Source organism: Tinamus guttatus, unplaced genomic scaffold (genome assembly GCF_059628265.1).
Source record: "Tinamus guttatus ecotype Peru unplaced genomic scaffold, ASM5962826v1 Tinamus_guttatus_pri_ptg000048l, whole genome shotgun sequence".
NCBI classification, from domain to species: domain Eukaryota; kingdom Metazoa; phylum Chordata; class Aves; order Tinamiformes; family Tinamidae; genus Tinamus; species Tinamus guttatus.
This window is the reverse complement of record NW_028288582.1, coordinates 12,151,343-12,169,406: the sequence shown is the minus strand read 5'-3', so window position 1 is coordinate 12,169,406 and position 18,064 is coordinate 12,151,343. Positions and strand designations below refer to the sequence as shown.

The window sequence follows — 18,064 nt, the reverse complement described above, 5'->3', positions numbered from 1 at the left end:
TGTTTTTCTTTTCTCATGTCTATGTTTGCATACTGCCTAGCATTTACATGTATTGAGCTACATCTGTTATCCTGCTCCTGGAGGGGAATGGTAATTAACTAATTCAGGATCTGCTAGATGCAGGAAGGAGTAAAAAGGGCTGTGTTGGTGTCTAAATTTTTCCTTTTCTTTGGTTTCATAATTAAATCTCTATCAGGTCAGAGGACATGTATAATCTAGGTTGTTTATTATAATTATTATGCTTCATAAGGTATATGGTTAAGTTGCCTGCTATATTTGCATAGCACTTAGTGCAAGAGGATTTGGTACTACTAGTCATAAAGAATACAAATGTCTGTGTTCATTAATCTGCTGTGTTTCAATTTTGCAGCCTGGAATCCTATTCATTGCCAGCACATTGAGTGCCATAATGCAATTAACAAACCAGCTGTAAAGGTACTGCTGTTTTTGGCAGGGGGTTGTGGGTTGACTGCTGAGATTTGAGCCCAGCCGTATGCCCTGTTTAAAGGCAGGTGGCCGAGGGTGTAGGTGCTAAGAGAACAGCATGGCCTATGGGGCCAAAGGCACCAGAACATTGTGAATATGTTCTGGACTTTTCAAAGCTGGATTCTAGCTAATTAGTATAAATATTTTCCTTAATATACTTGTGTGTGTTGTGCAGATGATATTACATATATAATATTTTATGACAGTTAGAGGTACATGTGTACATTGGTATCTGAGTGTGGTCGTATGGTTCTTGGAATTGAAGCAAAGCCTATTAGCTGTGACTGTGATTGTTTACTTGGAATGGACCCTGTAGCAAAGAGCAACATAGCTTTACTTGCCTCTTTCATAGACACATTTAAAGGAAGTAAATGATATCTTCCCTGTTTTCACTTAAGATGACAAAAAGTAAAATGGTTTGCCCAGGATCATAGAGCAGTCCAGAGGCAGAGGCCAGAATAGCATCCCAAATCTGGAGCATACTGCTGTTGGGAGTACCAGCTGGTTCTGTCGGATTTGAACTGAGTTAGGTTTGCAGATCTGACCGCTGTTCCTGGTGCTGTTCAAATGCTGATATAATTCCATGAGTCAAAGTTATTCAGGGAGCGTTTTCTGATAGGAATGATGGTGATGTGAGATCTCAGGTCCCACAGGGGACCAACTCCTCCCACTCCAGACATTCTCTGTGATCCCGTTTCCACTCCTTAGGTAAAAACCTGAAAGGTGTTGCTTCATGTCCTCAAGATCGCTAGATTCAGGCTAATGACTAAGGAGAACAAAATGCCAATGAATCTTACAGTTCCAAGCTTAGTAGATGAAATATTTAAATATTTTGAGTGGCTTCTTAGCTTACTTTTGTATGACAACAGTTTTGTCTTTGTAATAGTAGATCAAATGCAGCCTGTTGTCTCTTGCATAGATTAATGGAAATCTGATTAACAAAGATGAGAAACATCAAGTGAGCCATTTGCCTTTACAAGTAAGATCTTGCCCCTCGGTGGACCAAGAAAGCATTTGGGTGGTTAATAGAAAGATGTGAAGCTGTTGTGTATGCATACTGCTCTTCAGCTTTCCCTTAAACAATCCAAAGCACTTAACCAAATGTGTATGTTCATATTGTTAGGTAACTGCCGAACACATAGGAAGATAAAGCTAATCTAACACAGAGGATTGAGTTTGGAAAATAGCAGTCTGTGCTGCTGAGGGTCCATAATTCTCATTTCGTCCCCAAAGTTGTGCTGTATAGATAATAACCGTAATAGCAAAATCAATTTTTTGTCAAAAGAGGTGTCAATGAGGTAGAGAAATCTAGACTTTCATCTTACCAAGTTCTAATCAGTAAATCCTCCAAGTGTTTTTTTTTGTTGAGTGGGGAGAACCCACTAAACCGATAGTGACCGTGAAATATAAGTAAATGTGAATGTGCCATATAGAATATGCTTTTAATTCAGAGAGTGAAAACAGTGATTCTGGAACATACCCTCTTCTCTTCCCATAGGTTCTTCTTTTTAGCTATATACTTCTCTTTGGCAGAAATAATTTAAGATCCTGTGCTGCCAGGTCCTTGAGTACCATCCTCTGGAACACCAAATATTCTGAAAAATGATCTAAGCTGTGTTGTGTTGTATGTTATAGCTAGAATGTGTTGAACACTGCCTCAGTGAATTTCCACAGACGGATGCATCAATTCCTTTTCTCTGTGTTTCAGATGTGCATTGACCCTTCCTTGTCTGTGGCCTTGGGTGATAAACCCCCTCCCCTGTATCTTTGTGAAGAATGTAGCCAGAGAATTGCAGGGTAGGTAAAATAGGAGATGGAAAAAGGCCGGGTGTATTCTGTTCAACTGCACAGTTTGAAGCAGTCCGCTGCAGTAGAGTGTTTCAGTATGACAGCCTGTGATTTTTTTTGTGATTTTTTTAACCTTGTGGACATCCCCACCTCCCACCTCCGTATTTGAGAAAGGGTTATGGAAACTCGCCCAGCAAGATCAGCATTATCTCGGACGGCAGAGTTTTAAAGGCTGAATGAATTATGTGAAATTTCTGAATGAATTGATACTGTGGGATTCACTGACTGCATTAGGGGAACCTCGCTACTGTACAACCTTTTGCTCCTAAAATGCTTCCTTTCATCATCCTTCAGTAGTCATTAAAAGCAAGGCATTACAGTGAAAGGTCTTTTACAAAGACTTCATTACTTCTGAATATTCTCTGGTCTCTACTGTGAAATAGCTGAGTAAATAATTGAAGTTGGTTCAGACTTGTCTCATACATGAGAGTCATAAATTCTGAGATAAATTAACCTAAATTTTTATACTGCTTATTTGGTATGCACAAATTTACAAAATCTAATTCTCAAAGGGATTTCCAATCATTAGTTCAAATGGACAAGGTTGCAGTTAGTTCAGAAGATTCACTTTGCCTGTTTTTTGGGGGAAGAAGATAAGCGGACACCTGGTTTAGCAGACACCCTCTCTCACACCAGCTGTAGGAAAAGCAATTACATCTCATAGAAGTCATCTTGATTTTTAAGTCATTGCTGATTTAAAGCTTCAAAAAACAAAAAGAAATTAAATTTGCTAGAAGCATAGCTTTTAAGGAGACTCACAGAAAATGATGCTGGTAAAACTTTTTCCATGTTTACATATCATTCTTTGCTGTCACTATTTATTTCCCAGACACTCAGAACACAGAGGATTTTCATTTGCTAAATTAAAGCCTTAGAAGTAATTTTTAAAAGCCTTCAGCATGATGGACCAACCCCAGTACAGTGATAATTTGCAATAAGCAGGGCACAACAAAGACAGATAATGTAAAGCAGCATACATTTTTTAAAAATTATGTTTGTAGGAAAGCTATTTCAGAATAATGTCAATGCTACCACATTGTTAGATAATTTCCCTCTGTGCAAAAGTAAATGCATGCATAAATAAAGCAATGGCAAGATAATGAGATAATTTTTCTTTTTTTTAAGGGATCACAGTGAATGGTTGATTGATGTTCTTCTGCCACAAGGTAAGAGTTGTTTTAAAAATAGGTGCAGATTAATCATAAATGTACAGCCTGGTGCTTATTGACATTTCTGCATACTATATCATTTGAAATGCTGCATTTTATATTTTAAAGGGATATTGTAGGATTTTAAAGTGGCTTCTATTGAAGGCTGACTATGTCTGTAAAGTTGTATTAAAAAAATAACTAGCAGCTAGTCCCCTACCTGAATTAAGTAATACTATTTCCTCATATATGAGGAAAGAGAGACAGCTGGACAGATTTTCAAATCTTCAAACATCCACAACTGGTGACAGATTTTTTTGAATTATTTGTCTGAAAATGGCTAGTTCTTCTAGAAACCTGGCTATGATTCTAAAGCTCTTAAAGCTTCTGAGAATCTATCCTAACAACACAAGGCTGCAAAAGGTATCAAAAAAAAGGTCCTCGAGAGTCAGAGAACATAATACTGCTGTTAGCAGCTAAACTACAGGCAAAGCTTGTTGATAGGCTGATTGGAATTCCTTACCTTTACAAGTTGCATATTCTATAAAATACCCTGTCAAGGATTGAACAAAGGTACTTCCTGTCGTTTTTTCTGCAAACTGAAAAATCTTGAGTGCTGGAGATTGTTTTTTCTCCTTTTAATTGAAATCCAGTGTAGACTTTTGCAGCATTTCCTTTAGTTATGGAAGTATTTCTCTTTATTCAAGCACTCATGTTTACTGAATTAGCTACTGCAGGGGTAACAGACTGAATAGTTATTGCCTACCGATTAAATCTTCAAACATTTCTGTATGGAGTTATACTCCACTGTGTCTCTTACCCATCCTTACATTGTTAATTCAAACTCACCCATCTTCCATCCTGCAAACTTTCCCTGGTAGTGTGAACCCACCTGAGCAGTGTCTCCCCCAGCATCCCAGTCTTACTAGCATCCCAAGAGACCTTCTGTTACAAGCCCATCTGTGAGGCAGAAGCATAAGCGGAAGGTGGACGGGATGTCAAGCACGTCACACCTATTACTACTCCGAGGCCGTTCTCTCATTTCAGCATAGAAATAGTCAGGAAGCCTCAGGATACAGCATCCTAGCTCATGCATTCAAAGAAGCTTAGAGATTTTTATTAATATCTAGAAACACAAATTTAGCACTGGACACTTCCTTGTAATGACTCCATTTAATTCCACTTCCCTATGGTTGCCATAGTAAAACAGAAGGATCGTCAATTCTGTGTTGATGTTTTGTATGCCTTCTCCTTACAGCTGAAATTTCTGCTATATGTCAGAAGAAGGTAAGTTTAAGTATTCATTTATGTGATGAGGCATGATTTGATGTTGTGTGTAATGTCATTCCATTATTGTGTCTTTTTGTTTTATTTTCTCAAGTTTTCACAGTGTATCCATGAATGCATTTTGGCAGTGGGGAGAAGCAAACTTTTTTCAGGGCTCAAGCCAAAAAGTGCAGTTTGACTGAAATGTTGGTTTGATCCATTCTAAAAAAAAGAGCAACCATGACATTTAAGTCCAGGCCCAGTGATGGACCTGAGCTCATCTCCCTCGAACTTCAGTGACACTTGGCATCAGGAGTTTCTATACAGCTGTAGTGAATTTGGAAACAGCCAACACTTGAACCATTTCTCCTGTGCTGATTCTCACCACTGCTTTTGATTCCGCTTCTTGATGCCTGCACCAAATACGCCTGTCTCTTTTTCACTTTCCAGAACTGTAGCTCACATGTCAGGAGGGCTGTTGTCACCTGCTTCTCAGCAGGCTGCTGTGGCCGCCATGGCAACAGGCCGGTTCGCTACTGCAAAAGATGCCATTCGAACCACCACAGCAGTGAAGTTGGGGCAGCAGCAGAAACTCATCTTTACCAGACCTCCCCACCCCCTATCAATACCCGGGAGTGCGGGGCAGAGGAGCTCGTGTGTACCGTAGAAGCTGTCATCAGGTAATATGGCAGCTGATATAATTAAATGTCAATATATAACGTAGGGTCTGGCCTTTGTGTAAACATGGCTTGCATATCTTGTGCAAATTGATCCTAGTTTCACCCAGATAAGTTCAAAGCAGCAGTGCTGAACTCCTGCCACTCTAGCAGATGAACTGAGAGAGTTGTCCTCATAGAGTAGTTCTGCCTGGAATCATAGGAATGGTTCTTATTTCATTAATATGCTCAGGAAAACAAAGACATCAAGCGATTTAAACTCTAAGTGTTGTTAGTCATCTACCTGTATCCTGTACAGAAAAACTATATTCACTGACCATAGACCTGTTTTACAGCTTGCTGAAGGAAGCAGAGTTCCATGCTGAGCAGAGGGAGCATGAACTGAACCGCAGGAGGCAGATGGGCCTCTCTTCTTCCCATCACTCCTTGGACAACACAGACTTTGATAATAAAGATGATGACAAGCATGATCAACGCCTTCTGAGCCAGTTTGGAATCTGGTTCTTGGTAAGAGGTTCATGCTATTTTCTTTTTTTCTTTTTTTTTTTTTTTTACTTTCTAAAGCTTCAATATCTCTTCTCTTTATAGCACTTACACACTTATAGCACTTTGGTGAGACATGCATGTCTGTATTTTGTAAAAAGAAAGAAGGAATTCATGATTTTTTTGGTTGCTGTTTCATGTTATTTTGTCTACATTAAATTTGTTGGACTCTTGCTTTTTTTTGTTGTTGTTGTCCCATATTCATCTGCTCTGCTTCAAATAATGCTTTGTAGAGACTGAAGATCTCTCTCTGTCTCCAGAAGAAACAGAATCTAAGTGAAAATAGTACAGTTTTTCTTACACTGTATTCGTAATATGTCTCATCCTTAACACTAAGAATATCTTTCTATGGCAAGAAGGATGGCTCACTGATTCATTCTTTGCTTATGACATCCTTTGATCTCTTCATAAGGAGTAATGGCAGATATGATAGCACATTTAATAATAAATAGTGAGTTATGCTGTTTTTTTTTTCTTTTTTTTTTCCTTTTTTTTTTTTTTACCCCATTAAACAAATACCTTTCATCTAGGAATTGAACAGAGCTCAACATAAAGGAAAAGCACTGGTGAAAAGGGTCCTGGTCTTCTCTGGGAGGCATCACAGTAACCCGTTTTCCATGAAATGACATGAATGCTTCTTCTCTCTTCATTTGCTGCAATGCAGCAATCATTGCTTTCAACTTCCCAATTGCTCGGAATACAGCAGTCACTAGGAAGTAGCACCTAGCAGCTGAGAAGTGGTTAGAAGACAATTCCTAAATCTCCTGTTTGTTATTTGCTATTCTGTTAATGCTCACTTTGGATTCAATACAGCAAGCTGCCTTGAAAGGTTCCTGGCCCCAGAAGGTACCACAAACTCAAACAGCAGACTTGGCAATGTACCTGTCTGTGAGTTGGGATACACGCTTGGGCTTGGATGTGGGCTGCTTTTGCGGCACAGATATTTTTCTGGAAAAAGTGAGGTTAGAGAAAGGGGGAAGAATACTGTTAATCACTGCAAGAATTTTTCAGAACTTGCAGCTCATTCTTGTTCCACATGAGGACAAAAATGCAAAATCAGAATCATTTCTGCAAAGCAGAATTCTTTTATTCTGCCAACAAACTGTTCTCTTTCAAACTTTGAAACATTTCAGTTGGCCTGTCATTAATTTTTACATAATCTCTCTTTTGTTCTTTTTTTTTCCTCCTTCTGGACATGATATTATATACTTTGAAATGAAAAGCCATTTTTAAGCCTGTTACCGTTACAGTTTGTCAAAGCATTCTGCATTGATATTTTCAGTATTGAAATTAATAAAGAAACTTGATACTTAACTCTTTCAAATATTTTTTTTCTGATTATGAAAATATTTTGTCAATAATCTTGCGCCAAGCTCTTCCTAAAACTGATCGGCTCAATTACCTACTATGTAATCTGCATCCTGGTATCTCAGAATGTGAAAAATGTAGTACACAAAAACTTTTTCCCACCTAGAAATTCTAGGAATTAAATTTGGTTTGTGTTTCTGTTCTCCAGGTGAGCCTTTGTACTCCCAGTGAAAATACACCCACAGAGAGTTTAGCAAGGCTGGTTAGTATGGTCTTCCAGTGGTTTCATTCTACAGCTTATATGATGGATGATGAAGTTGGTAGCCTGGTTGAAAAGCTTAAACCCCAGTTTGTTACCAAGTGGTTGAAGACAGTTTGTGATGTCCGGTTTGATGTCATGGTTATGTGCCTCCTTCCCAAACCAATGGAGTTTGCCAGGGTAAGAATAATTTATACGAAGATTCGTAATTTTTCTTCAACGATTAAAAAAAATCCCAACTTGTCTTAAGAAATAGGCAGAGTTTTTCTGTTACCAGGTGTGAGCCTGTCCTTTGCTTGTTCTACTTACAAATCTGTGTTGCTCTGCTCTTTGCGTACCATCTGTCTGCAATTGTACATTAAAGCTAATGAAATCATTCTGTTCAGGCACCTAAATTAAGTGTCTCATGAGACTAGAGTGCCTTGGTTTGCCTTTTTGTTGATGGAGAGAGATAGAGGCTAAGCTGGAGGGTTATTTGGGATACTTGAGAAGTCCTTTACTAGAATCATGCTTCGAAGGAGTCTTTCTGTTCCCTAGCTGTAAAACAGAACTACCTTCTTAGCTTAGATAGCAAAGATGCCCATCAAAGTTTGGGCATATTTTCAGTATTCCTCTATTGAAAACTTAATATCATCATGAAAATAGTAGCTTAACTTTTTTCTTTTTTTTTTTTTGCAAGTTAATAATTATTACCAAGTCTTAGCAAGTTAAGACTTTTGTATCAGTTATCCCTACCATCTATTTTGCATATGCTTTTGTAAAATTGGGGAAGACTTTCATTTTACAAGCTCTGTAAATAAAATACCTAGTGGACATCTTATTTTTTTCTCTATAATTAAGTGACCATACTAGGAGGGGCCATAAATTCTTGCTGTGATGTATTACATCATCAGGGGAGAAGTATGGATTCAGGAATTCTACATAAATTAATGTGTTGGTGCATATGTGTTTACCCTGAACCACTGCTGTGAAGATAGACCTCTTTTGTGGGTGGATATTGGAGTGAAGTGAAGGGATTTGAGAAATGGATGGATGCAGTGGGTATGAGAAGTGAAGAAAAGAGGTCTGGGCTTTAAAGCTAGAGGAGAGAAATCACTGAACCTTATGCTGTATAGTCTGTGGTGGATCTTTTGCTTATCTTGGATATCTTTGGATTTTTTATTACCCCCATGGCAATACTTAAGACTTGACAACATGTCAGATTTGCAAGGGTAAAATAGAACATAAAGGTGAACAGTCATGAAATTAGCTATGGTGAGCAGAGACAAAATAATTTGTTGGTTGAAAAAAACAGTGGCTGCTGCCAAAGTAGAAGGCATCTCTAGAGCCATTAGTAAGGAATAGCAAAGATGAGTTGAGATTATTAAAATAATCAATCTCTGTAGGTCAGATATGTATTTACTTAGAAGTATATATTTTTGGGTTCCACCACTTAGAACCTTCCTTCAAAGAAAAAACATTTTAAAAAACCCCATGTGATACAGGCCCAGTTTTTCAGTGTGAAGACTCAACATTAACTAGTGGACTAGAGCAAATAAATGAAGCTGCAAGTTTGTCCAAACTGTAAGCTTGTCCGGCACTGAGAAGTGTAGACAATGAGGGAAGGGAACAGACTTATTTTAGATTTTGGACAGTCCTCTAGCTCTGTGAGACAAAATAAAGAGAAGAAAATTGGTGCAGTCCCCATGGACGACTTCTAAATTCTGTCTTGAAGGTGCTGATGATCATCCCCCACAGTTTCTTAGCTGCAGCACACTGAGCAAATTTATGGTGCTGAACAAATAATGTGGATTAGAGTGATCACTCATCAGTATGATTGCTGGAAATACCCACAGGTTGGTGGATACTGGGACAAATCGTGTAGTGCTGTGACCCAGTTAAAAGAAGGTCTGAATCGAATCCTTTGCTTGATTCCGTACAATGTGATAAGCCAGCCAGTATGGGAGTGTATTATGCCAGAGTGGTTGGAAGCTATAAGGACAGAAGTGCCTGATAATCAACTGAAAGAGTTCCGGGAAGTGCTCAGGTAAGTAGAGCCTTTCTTTGTGTGTATATGTCACAGGGTGTTAGCACAATAAAATAATGATAATAAAATAAAAATGCCGTTCAGACTGCTTTCTCAAATCCAGTAGACAGTAGCAAGTGAATGCCGCTGAATCATTCATGAATTCTGTTTAGATCACTCGTGCTTCTATTTAGAGCACTTAAGTTTTGGGAAGACTTTCCTTTATTCCTCTTAATATCCTTGAATCTGTATTAAGAGTGAGGTGCATTTTCAGTGGCTTCCTGCAGTGTGGTGGAGGAAACATCTTTCTCCTTTGGGCAGCAGTTGATGTGAAAAGGTGGGGATTAGCAGAAGCCTGGTGCCTGTTGAGCAGCTCTGCAGAGCTGGCACAGGAAGAGTGGTAAACTGTAGTGATTTTAGGTAATGCTTTCCCCTGCTGAGCAAGAAAAGCACCAGAATGAGAATGGTGGCTGACTGACTCATAATTCCCTGTCTGGTGTTCTCCTTTTTGCAATACAAATTTACATTGCCTTGACTGATTTAAAGGTCCTGAAGCTGACTGTAGGTTTGTACTTCCAGGAGGTGATGTAAGCAATTACAGTATACATAAGGAATAGCGGATGCATGGTGAGATGAGAAATGTTCCCATACCTTTGGTTTTGAAAGAGATTGTCCTATCAAAAGAAAATCCTTTTTTAAACTGTTTTCCCCAGAGTTACCTGCACAGCCTGACTGGGCCTGATTTGAGATGTGTACATTACATCTCAAATCATACATCTCATAAAGGGCACCACCCAGGTGAGGAGTGACCTTGTGCAGCCCACACAGATAGTATGAGCAACCTAACTCATTGGAAAGTAAGGCTGCAAGTAAGAGATATATCTGTAAGGTGACAGAAGCATCCCTATTGCTGGCAGTAAGATTGACTTTCTGTCAGTTTAGCATATGTTGCAACTCAATGATCCTATATCTTTCTTCTTATTTTCAGCAAAATGTTTGATATTGAACTTTGTCCTCTCCCTTTTTCTATGGAAGAGATGTTTGGCTTCATTAGTTGTCGATTCACAGGTTATCCATCCTCTGTGCAAGAGCAAGCACTGCTTTGGCTGCATGTAAGTGTTCTTTCTTGACAGGTCATGCTGAAGCAGCTTAGGATTTTGAGGAAAAAAAGAGCCTCTTTTTCAAGGATGTAGAAACCTTTCTGCTTTTTGTCTGGGCCCAATGTAGATATGTAGATAGTTTCTGGGAAGTTTTGTTTTACCAACCCATCACAGACAATATACTGAAAAATTGTGACATTCTTTGACCTTCGAATGTCACTTGTGTCAGGTCTCTCTGGCTTATTGCCAGCCGAGCTCTTTAGTTTCTCCACAATGTGGTCTGTATATTCCAAAATTAGTGCCAAGCTCCAGAAGCAATTGGAGTCTTTCTCACTTACAGGCAACTGGATGGCTCTGGACTCATCAGGCTTTCTGCTCTGGGTGTCCTGTCCTATATTTGTCCACAAAGCTAGTGCTCATCCAATGTTCATATGCAAAAGCTACAGGAAAAAAAGTGTCTTTTGGGGGAAGGACATTCCAAAGAACATGAAATTTTCCACAGAACTAGTCCTTGGAATAATAACTATAATGCTCATTATCACTTCTGGTCTGCTGAGGGTTATTTTGGTCTAGTCTCTGCAAAGAGCAATTTACCCAATGATCGTAGCTATTCTCCTATATGCAAAATTTTCTAGTAAGGTATGATTTCTGTAGATTTTGCTTGCTACTAGTAACAGTTTGGCAAGTACAAATGAGCTTATTTGTTGCTGGCAAAATAGATGATTAATATTGCCTCAGTGATTTGTAGATAACCAGGCTTCTCAGTATATTAAAGCTTGTAGCAACCACCTCGACTGGATTCTTTGGATAATTTCAGGAATTCAGTATTGGGAAATAATAAAGATAATAAATAGTTATCCAAGTGTTGGTAATATTTTGACTTCATAGAAACCTTTTCTTGAACAAGCTCTGACACCTGTGTGTTTACTCGTAAAGCTATCTCAAGTAGCATAAAGGAGACAAATACTTTTAAAACACACTGCTCTGCTAGTTCTTTTGCCCTGATTCTGACTGAAACATAAGCTCACAGCTCACCTCACTGACTCCCAATCATATTACTTGCTTCCTAAATTAACTGCACAAAACTTGCTGAACTGGGGATTGTGTGATAGAGGTGCTTCTAAAAGTAATTTTTTTAATCACATTTGAAAGCTGATGCTGTTTTTCATTATTGTCTTTCTTCAGGTGCTCTCTGAACTAGATATTGTTGTCCCTCTTCAGTTACTAATCAGCATGTTTTCTGATGGAGTTAATTCTGTAAAAGAGTTAGCAAATCAAAGAAAATCAAGAGTCAGTGAATTGTCAGGAAATCTGGCAGCTCGGAGGGTAATCTCTTATACTTTTTTTCTTTCTCTCTTTTTTTTTTTTTCTTAGAACAGTTTTCGTAATAGAATGTATGAAGAATTAAAAAGACCTCTTGTAGTAATACTTCTCTTTACTTGGTCAGTGTAAAAAATAATGCAGATAGGAATTAACGACACAGTCTTTCTCAGTGAACTGTTTTGTTGGGTATATATTTGGAGTGTTTGCCTTGGTTTCATTTTCAAACTCTGTATGTTCTATTCACTGCCATCAACAACTTGGGCAACTGTTGCGAAATTTCCTCCTTAGTGGAGTTAATGGATGTCAACTATTTAACTTAAAAGAATTTGTGCATCCGTGTGACCTCTGTACTTTATCATATTCTAGCATTTAATGGCATTAATGGACACTTTTAAGTTTTACAAAAGCTGGCTATAAAAGGGAATAAGGCTGTCAAAGTTCTTGTCATTTGCCATAGTCTCATATAGAATGAGTTTGCTTGAATGCTTAACATTCATTTGACTTGTTTTTTTGTTTAATGATCTCAGGTAAGCGTTGCTTCTGACCCTGGACGCAGAGTCCAGCACAACATGCTGAGTCCTTTCCCAAGCCCTTTCCAGAGCCCGTTTCGCAGTCCGTTACGTAGTCCTTTTCACAGCCCGTTCAAAAACTTTGGACACCCCAGTGGAAAGACTATTGACTTTGACTGTGAGGATGATGAAATGAATCTTAATTGCTTCATACTTATGTTTGATCTCATCTTGAAGCAGGTACTTATAGAAGAAAAATAAATGTATTAAAGGACACTAAAGTTTTTTTAAGTCACTTGTACTCATTCCCTTTCAACTGAAGACTGGCATAAAGTACAAGACATTCAAAGCTTTCTACAGTTCTCATCAGCTTTACTTTAACAAGTTTTGTGTTCATGGTCAATAAAGAGAAGGGGGATGCCTCTACACTGTGTTAGATATCTCGTATGATTAAAATGAGCTGCCCTTTGGAGGTATATTTCTAAAAACTACAGGCAGAGGCATAGTAATAGACTTCCTTTAAATGCGTAGTATTTGAATAGCTAAATTTATTCATTGTGAATCCAAGCCCAGGTTTGGATGGATTGTTTGGATAACCATCTTCAGGTAAAATTATTGGATCCTCTGCTTGAAATTCTCTATTTAGCTTTGAAAATCTTACTTTAGCTGTTAAAATTTGTGCCACAGCATCAGTGGCTATATTTGAAACTGTGAACTCAAATTTATCTCAAACTCTTCCCAGTACTGTATTTTAACAGCATCGGAAGTGTAGGAATTAGCAGGCTAGTCAGACCTGTGGCCTTTAAATAAATGATTAATCCTTACTCTTTTTGTTCTTTTTCAGATGGAACTCCAAGATGATGGTGTCACTTTGGGCTTAGAGAATAGTATTTCAAAAGATATAATTTCCATCATAAACAATGTGCTGCAGGCACCCTGGGGTGGTTCCCACACCTGTCAAAAAGATGAAAAAGCAGTTGAATGTGGTCTGTGTCAGTCCAGTATACTGTGTTACCAGCTGGGTTTTGAGCTGCTGGAACAGCTTGCTCCAAAAGAAGAAATCAGACTTGTGGTAAGTAGAACAAACAAGGGCCTATATTAGTGGTGTGCTGAAGCTCTTGGTCTTAGTTTTGCTTATTACATTGTGCATGAGAGAACAAAGTTGTACTGACCTTTGCCATGGAGCGTTTGAGAGGTAAAAGCAAAAATACTGTTGAACTGTAAAACCTTATAGGTTTGAATTGGAGATATTGAAAGAAAGAATACATCAGAAATTACAGTATTAATTCAGTATGGGACTCTTTCCCTTATAAATGCTGAAGTGCTGCTTTGCTTTGAAAGGACATTACTGTGATATTGTCTGTGAAATGTGCAATGATCATATTTAGTTCTTTTCGTCTTGTTTTAAAAGCTGGGTGGTTATTCTCAGATGAATATTGATTTAAAAAGATTTTTGAATTATTTCTCAAATGGGAAACTTGAAAAACTTATTTGGTACTTGATTATTGAAAATGTAGATTTTCCTGAAATATTTCAGTTTGAGTATCCAGCTTTATCAGACATGGAAATCTCAGCCAAATGCTGTTAGTCACACTTACTTTTTCTGCAAAGCCACATATGACTTTAAACAGTACCCATAGTGTGATGAATTTATTTTATTTCATATAATTTATTTCCATCTGAATATGTATTATATCTACTCTTCAATCTGACAGTTCAGAAAGTACCATCACTCCTCTCATGCTAATGACTTACTATGGCAGGTGATGTGGTGGTAACAGGTTCTTCTAGTCATTTTTGGTGGTGGGTACAGTGATCCTCTTGATGTGTAATAGTTTGGAATTCCATTTCGATGAATGATTTGTCCATTTTGTGGACACAGTATTCAGTAACATTTTCTAGAAAGGCCATCTCATGCCCTTTCCTGTACAGATTCCGGCCTCAATTGGAAAGGCCTCTTCGGTGGTTGAGGCTTTATAGCATAACAGTAGCAATAGCCACTTGTATTCCTAAGTTCTTGTGCACATGCAGGGGAAGTAACCCAGGACTATATTTTGTTTTTCAATGTGAGTGATTGAGATGCCATCTGCTTCTAAGCCTGTAAGTGTATAGTGCAAAAGGAATATGTCCTGCTGCTCTCTGTGCAATGGAGTGACTTTTCCAAGGCAAGCATGCTAAGCCTGGTGAAACTTCGAGCCTCTGACTGTATTCTCCTCAGCTCCAATATGGATACACAATTCTGTTAGGGTCTTGTAAAGCCATATATACATAGTCTCATAATCAACATGCATTTGCCAATGCAAAATTTTAAATATGCAAGTGATTTAAATGCAAAAGTGTCAGAGACAGTGACAGTTTCTGCCTTGTTTGGGCTTTTTTTTTCACATGCAGTATAACTTAAACAGCAGGATTTGGCCTGTTGTATTTGGATAACATCAAGAAATGAATTTAACTTATTATGTTCTTAAAGGAGCCCACAGATAACCTTGAGGATAGTCTTCTGTATACTAGACCTGAGTTTATTATAGGAACTGAAGGAGAAGAGGAAGATAAATCAGCACCAAAACATGGAGAAAACCCAGGAAATCACACAGAGACCACAGAAAATACTGGTAGGTTGAGGATGAGAAGGGATGGAGTTTTCAGTAAGGCTTCAAATGGGACACCTCTCAAAGGAGTACACATTTTACAAGCAGTCTTTCAAATCCAGCAGTACACTGTCAATGCATTTAGTACTTCCAGCATTCTAATTTTATGGGAGGGCTGTATTCTGTTGGTAGCAAACCAGACTGACTCTCGAAAGATGCTCTTCTTTGAGCATATTAAGCATTTAATGTAGCAAAAATACTAAATTTCTTGCCGTTTTATCTTATTGTAGAATTTATTTATCTCTTATCCCATTTATATCCTTTAATTTTACTTTGAATGCTATACTCTAACAACAGATTATGTAACTTCCATTTTAACAGCTATAAAAAATGACACGGAAAGAAAATTTTGTTATCAGCAGCTCCCAGTTACCTTGAAGCTTATATATACTATACTGCAGGTAATATTGGTTATTTGTTAAATTTGAAATTTTGGTTAGTGGTTTCACTGTGTTGAGAGTAGTACATCTGTTTGCACAGGAAATGTCAAGATTTGAAGAGCCAGACATTCTTTTTAATATGCTGAACTGCCTGAAGATCCTGTGTCTTCATGGAGAATGCCTGTATATAGCAAGAAAGGACCATCCACAATTTCTAGCCTATATTCAGAATCATATGCTGATTGCAAGGTAGGCCATCACACATTTTGCTCATACTTTGATTCTAACTCTGCATTCTTGGATATGACATACAAGAGTTTACAATTTAATAAGGTTTTGTCAGAGAAATGGGAAAAATGGGCTTTAATGAAAGATTTTGATCAGCACTTCATTTTACCCTCAATCTGTCTGAAAATAAGTCTTGGTTTTGCTCAGTTCTTTCTGCTGTGTCTATTTGAGATGTTTTGCTATAAGGGGGATAAGATTTGAACTCACTGAGCTTCTCCTTCAGGCCTTTTGTAGGTAGCATTTTTGCTAGAAAAAGATTCTAGAACCATAAAATTACAGAATAACAGAATAAATTAGGTTGGAAATAGCTTCAGAAGATAGTCTGAAGTTCAAAGACATAGCATTTTGAGCCAGTTATGGACTCTAATACTAATGCTTTCAGACACTTTGTAGCGCAATCTACAACTCAGACTTATTCTTGGAAACTGTATGGAGCCATAGGGGGCCAACAAACTATAAGCAGATGCAAAAGCATCACTACTAGGGGCAGGATGTCATGCACATCTTGGTATTCTGCACTAGTTGTTTTGCAGTCAGTAAGTGTTCTCCTACCAGCAACTGTAGGGTTCACATGAATGCTTAGGATGGCTCATAGAGGCTGTCATGAAGAGCATGTTGCCCAGCACAGTTTGGCCATTTAGAAGAAAGGATGCCAAAGGATTGCTTTTATAAGCAGACTTGCTGTTTTTGCTTTCTGCAGCTTATGGGGAGTTGTGAAGTCTGAGTTCTCTCAGCTTTCTTCCCTGGCAGTTCCACTTCTTCTCCATGCACTTTCACTTCCCCATGGAGCTGACATTTTCTGGACAATCATAAACAGCAATTTCAACAGCAAAGATTGGAAGATGAGATTTGAAGCAGGTAGGCTTGGGAATTGCAGGATGTTTGTTGCTTTGCTGAAGGCGTAGAGCTTTCCCAACTATAAGTGAGGAGAACTGTAATTGGTGGTTATCTTTTTGCTGGTTTGGGGAGTTTTGGAGATAGTTTACCATAGCAAGATACCATATCATAAAAAGGCAGAAGAATAGAGGAGAACATGAGACATTCTGGATAATTAAAATAAGATCAAATTCATAGTCATATTTGCCAGCTGTTTTTTGTTTTCGCTTTTTGATATGCATCTCCTAAAAATATCTGCGTTTTAATCAGGACATAAAGAAGTTGTCTAAACTAAAATGAACATTTACTTTGTCTCACGGTGTGGCTGCTGCAGTGGAGAAGGTGGCTGTGTTGTGCAGGTTTTTGGATATTCACTCTGTGACAAAAAACCACCTACTGAAGTATTCTTTGGCTCATGCATTCTGCTGTTTCCTGACTGCTGTGGAAGATGTCAACCCAGCAGTAGCTACAAGAGCTGGACTACTACTAGACACCATAAAGAGGCCTGCCTTACAGGTATACTCATTATATGAGACAAAAAAAATAGGAAAGCTCAAACAGGAAACAGAATTTTGACCCAGAGTTCAGGGGGATTCAGGTGTATAGTATCATCATCACTATTAATAAGTCATAAGACAGGTCTTTTGAATTGTGATAATTGACAAAAACACAAAATAGCCGTAGGAAATGATACTGTCCTAACCCCAACTTTGGTTTCAAAAGATTACTGTGGCATTTGAACTGTTGCTGTAAATGTTGTTAAATTGTGATTGTGCGAACCAAATGCTCAGGCCGAATTTTGTATATGCCTTTGTATTCTTCAAAATCAATGTACAAAATTCACCATCTTGTGGTGAATTCACCTTACTTACTTTTCTGCTGATATTGATAACATTGCTCCTGTTTGAGAGCGCTAGAAAAAAAAAGCTAAACCTCTGTCCTGTAATAGTTGATGGAACTTGTGATCTTTGACATCCCATAGCTTTAAAAGCACAGAAGTCGTCTTATCTCAGTTCTATTTTTTTTTCCTCTCTACACAGGGTCTCTGCCTCTGCCTTGATTTCCAGTTTGACACAGTTGTTAAGGACAGGCCCACAATTCTTAGTAAGCTTTTGCTACTTCATTTTCTAAAGGCAGACATCCCAGCTTTGAGCTGGGAGTTCTTTGTGAATCGCTTTGAGACCCTGTCTCTGGAAGCACAGCTTCATCTGGACTGCAACAAAGAATTCCCTTTCCCAACAAGTAAGCAGAAACCAAATAATTTTAATCGCCTTTTATCAGCTGCTGGAATTTCAGCTGTCTGCAAGGGTATGAGAGGTATATAGGCCTCACCTGCATAAACTTGATGGAACTAACTAATCTTTCAGGCCAAAAGAGAATAACTCAAAGTAAACACTTTT

The 18,064-nt window shown here is 38.2% G+C and overlaps 2 protein-coding genes across 3 annotated transcripts in view; one reads left to right on the top strand and one right to left on the bottom strand.

Moving 5' to 3' along the window:
* The window catches only part of ITPK1 (inositol-tetrakisphosphate 1-kinase), a 461,734-nt gene that overhangs the window by 266,320 nt on the left and 177,350 nt on the right, over window positions 1-18,064 (bottom strand). The window lies entirely within an intron of this gene.
* The window catches only part of UNC79 (unc-79 subunit of NALCN channel complex), a 98,728-nt gene that overhangs the window by 19,477 nt on the left and 61,187 nt on the right, over window positions 1-18,064 (top strand). For both annotated transcript variants that reach the window (XM_088539697.1, XM_088539696.1), the window contains exons 8-25: window positions 371-435; window positions 2,195-2,283; window positions 3,460-3,500; window positions 4,741-4,769; window positions 5,199-5,428; window positions 5,761-5,932; window positions 7,485-7,715; window positions 9,371-9,561; window positions 10,529-10,652; window positions 11,826-11,966; window positions 12,491-12,712; window positions 13,317-13,544; window positions 14,943-15,084; window positions 15,442-15,521; window positions 15,601-15,749; window positions 16,489-16,646; window positions 16,999-17,180; window positions 17,705-17,906. In XM_088539697.1, the coding sequence (XP_088395823.1) occupies window positions 371-435; window positions 2,195-2,283; window positions 3,460-3,500; window positions 4,741-4,769; window positions 5,199-5,428; window positions 5,761-5,932; window positions 7,485-7,715; window positions 9,371-9,561; window positions 10,529-10,652; window positions 11,826-11,966; window positions 12,491-12,712; window positions 13,317-13,544; window positions 14,943-15,084; window positions 15,442-15,521; window positions 15,601-15,749; window positions 16,489-16,646; window positions 16,999-17,180; window positions 17,705-17,906 (2,676 nt within the window). The remainder of the gene's footprint in view (window positions 1-370; window positions 436-2,194; window positions 2,284-3,459; window positions 3,501-4,740; window positions 4,770-5,198; window positions 5,429-5,760; window positions 5,933-7,484; window positions 7,716-9,370; window positions 9,562-10,528; window positions 10,653-11,825; window positions 11,967-12,490; window positions 12,713-13,316; window positions 13,545-14,942; window positions 15,085-15,441; window positions 15,522-15,600; window positions 15,750-16,488; window positions 16,647-16,998; window positions 17,181-17,704; window positions 17,907-18,064) is intronic.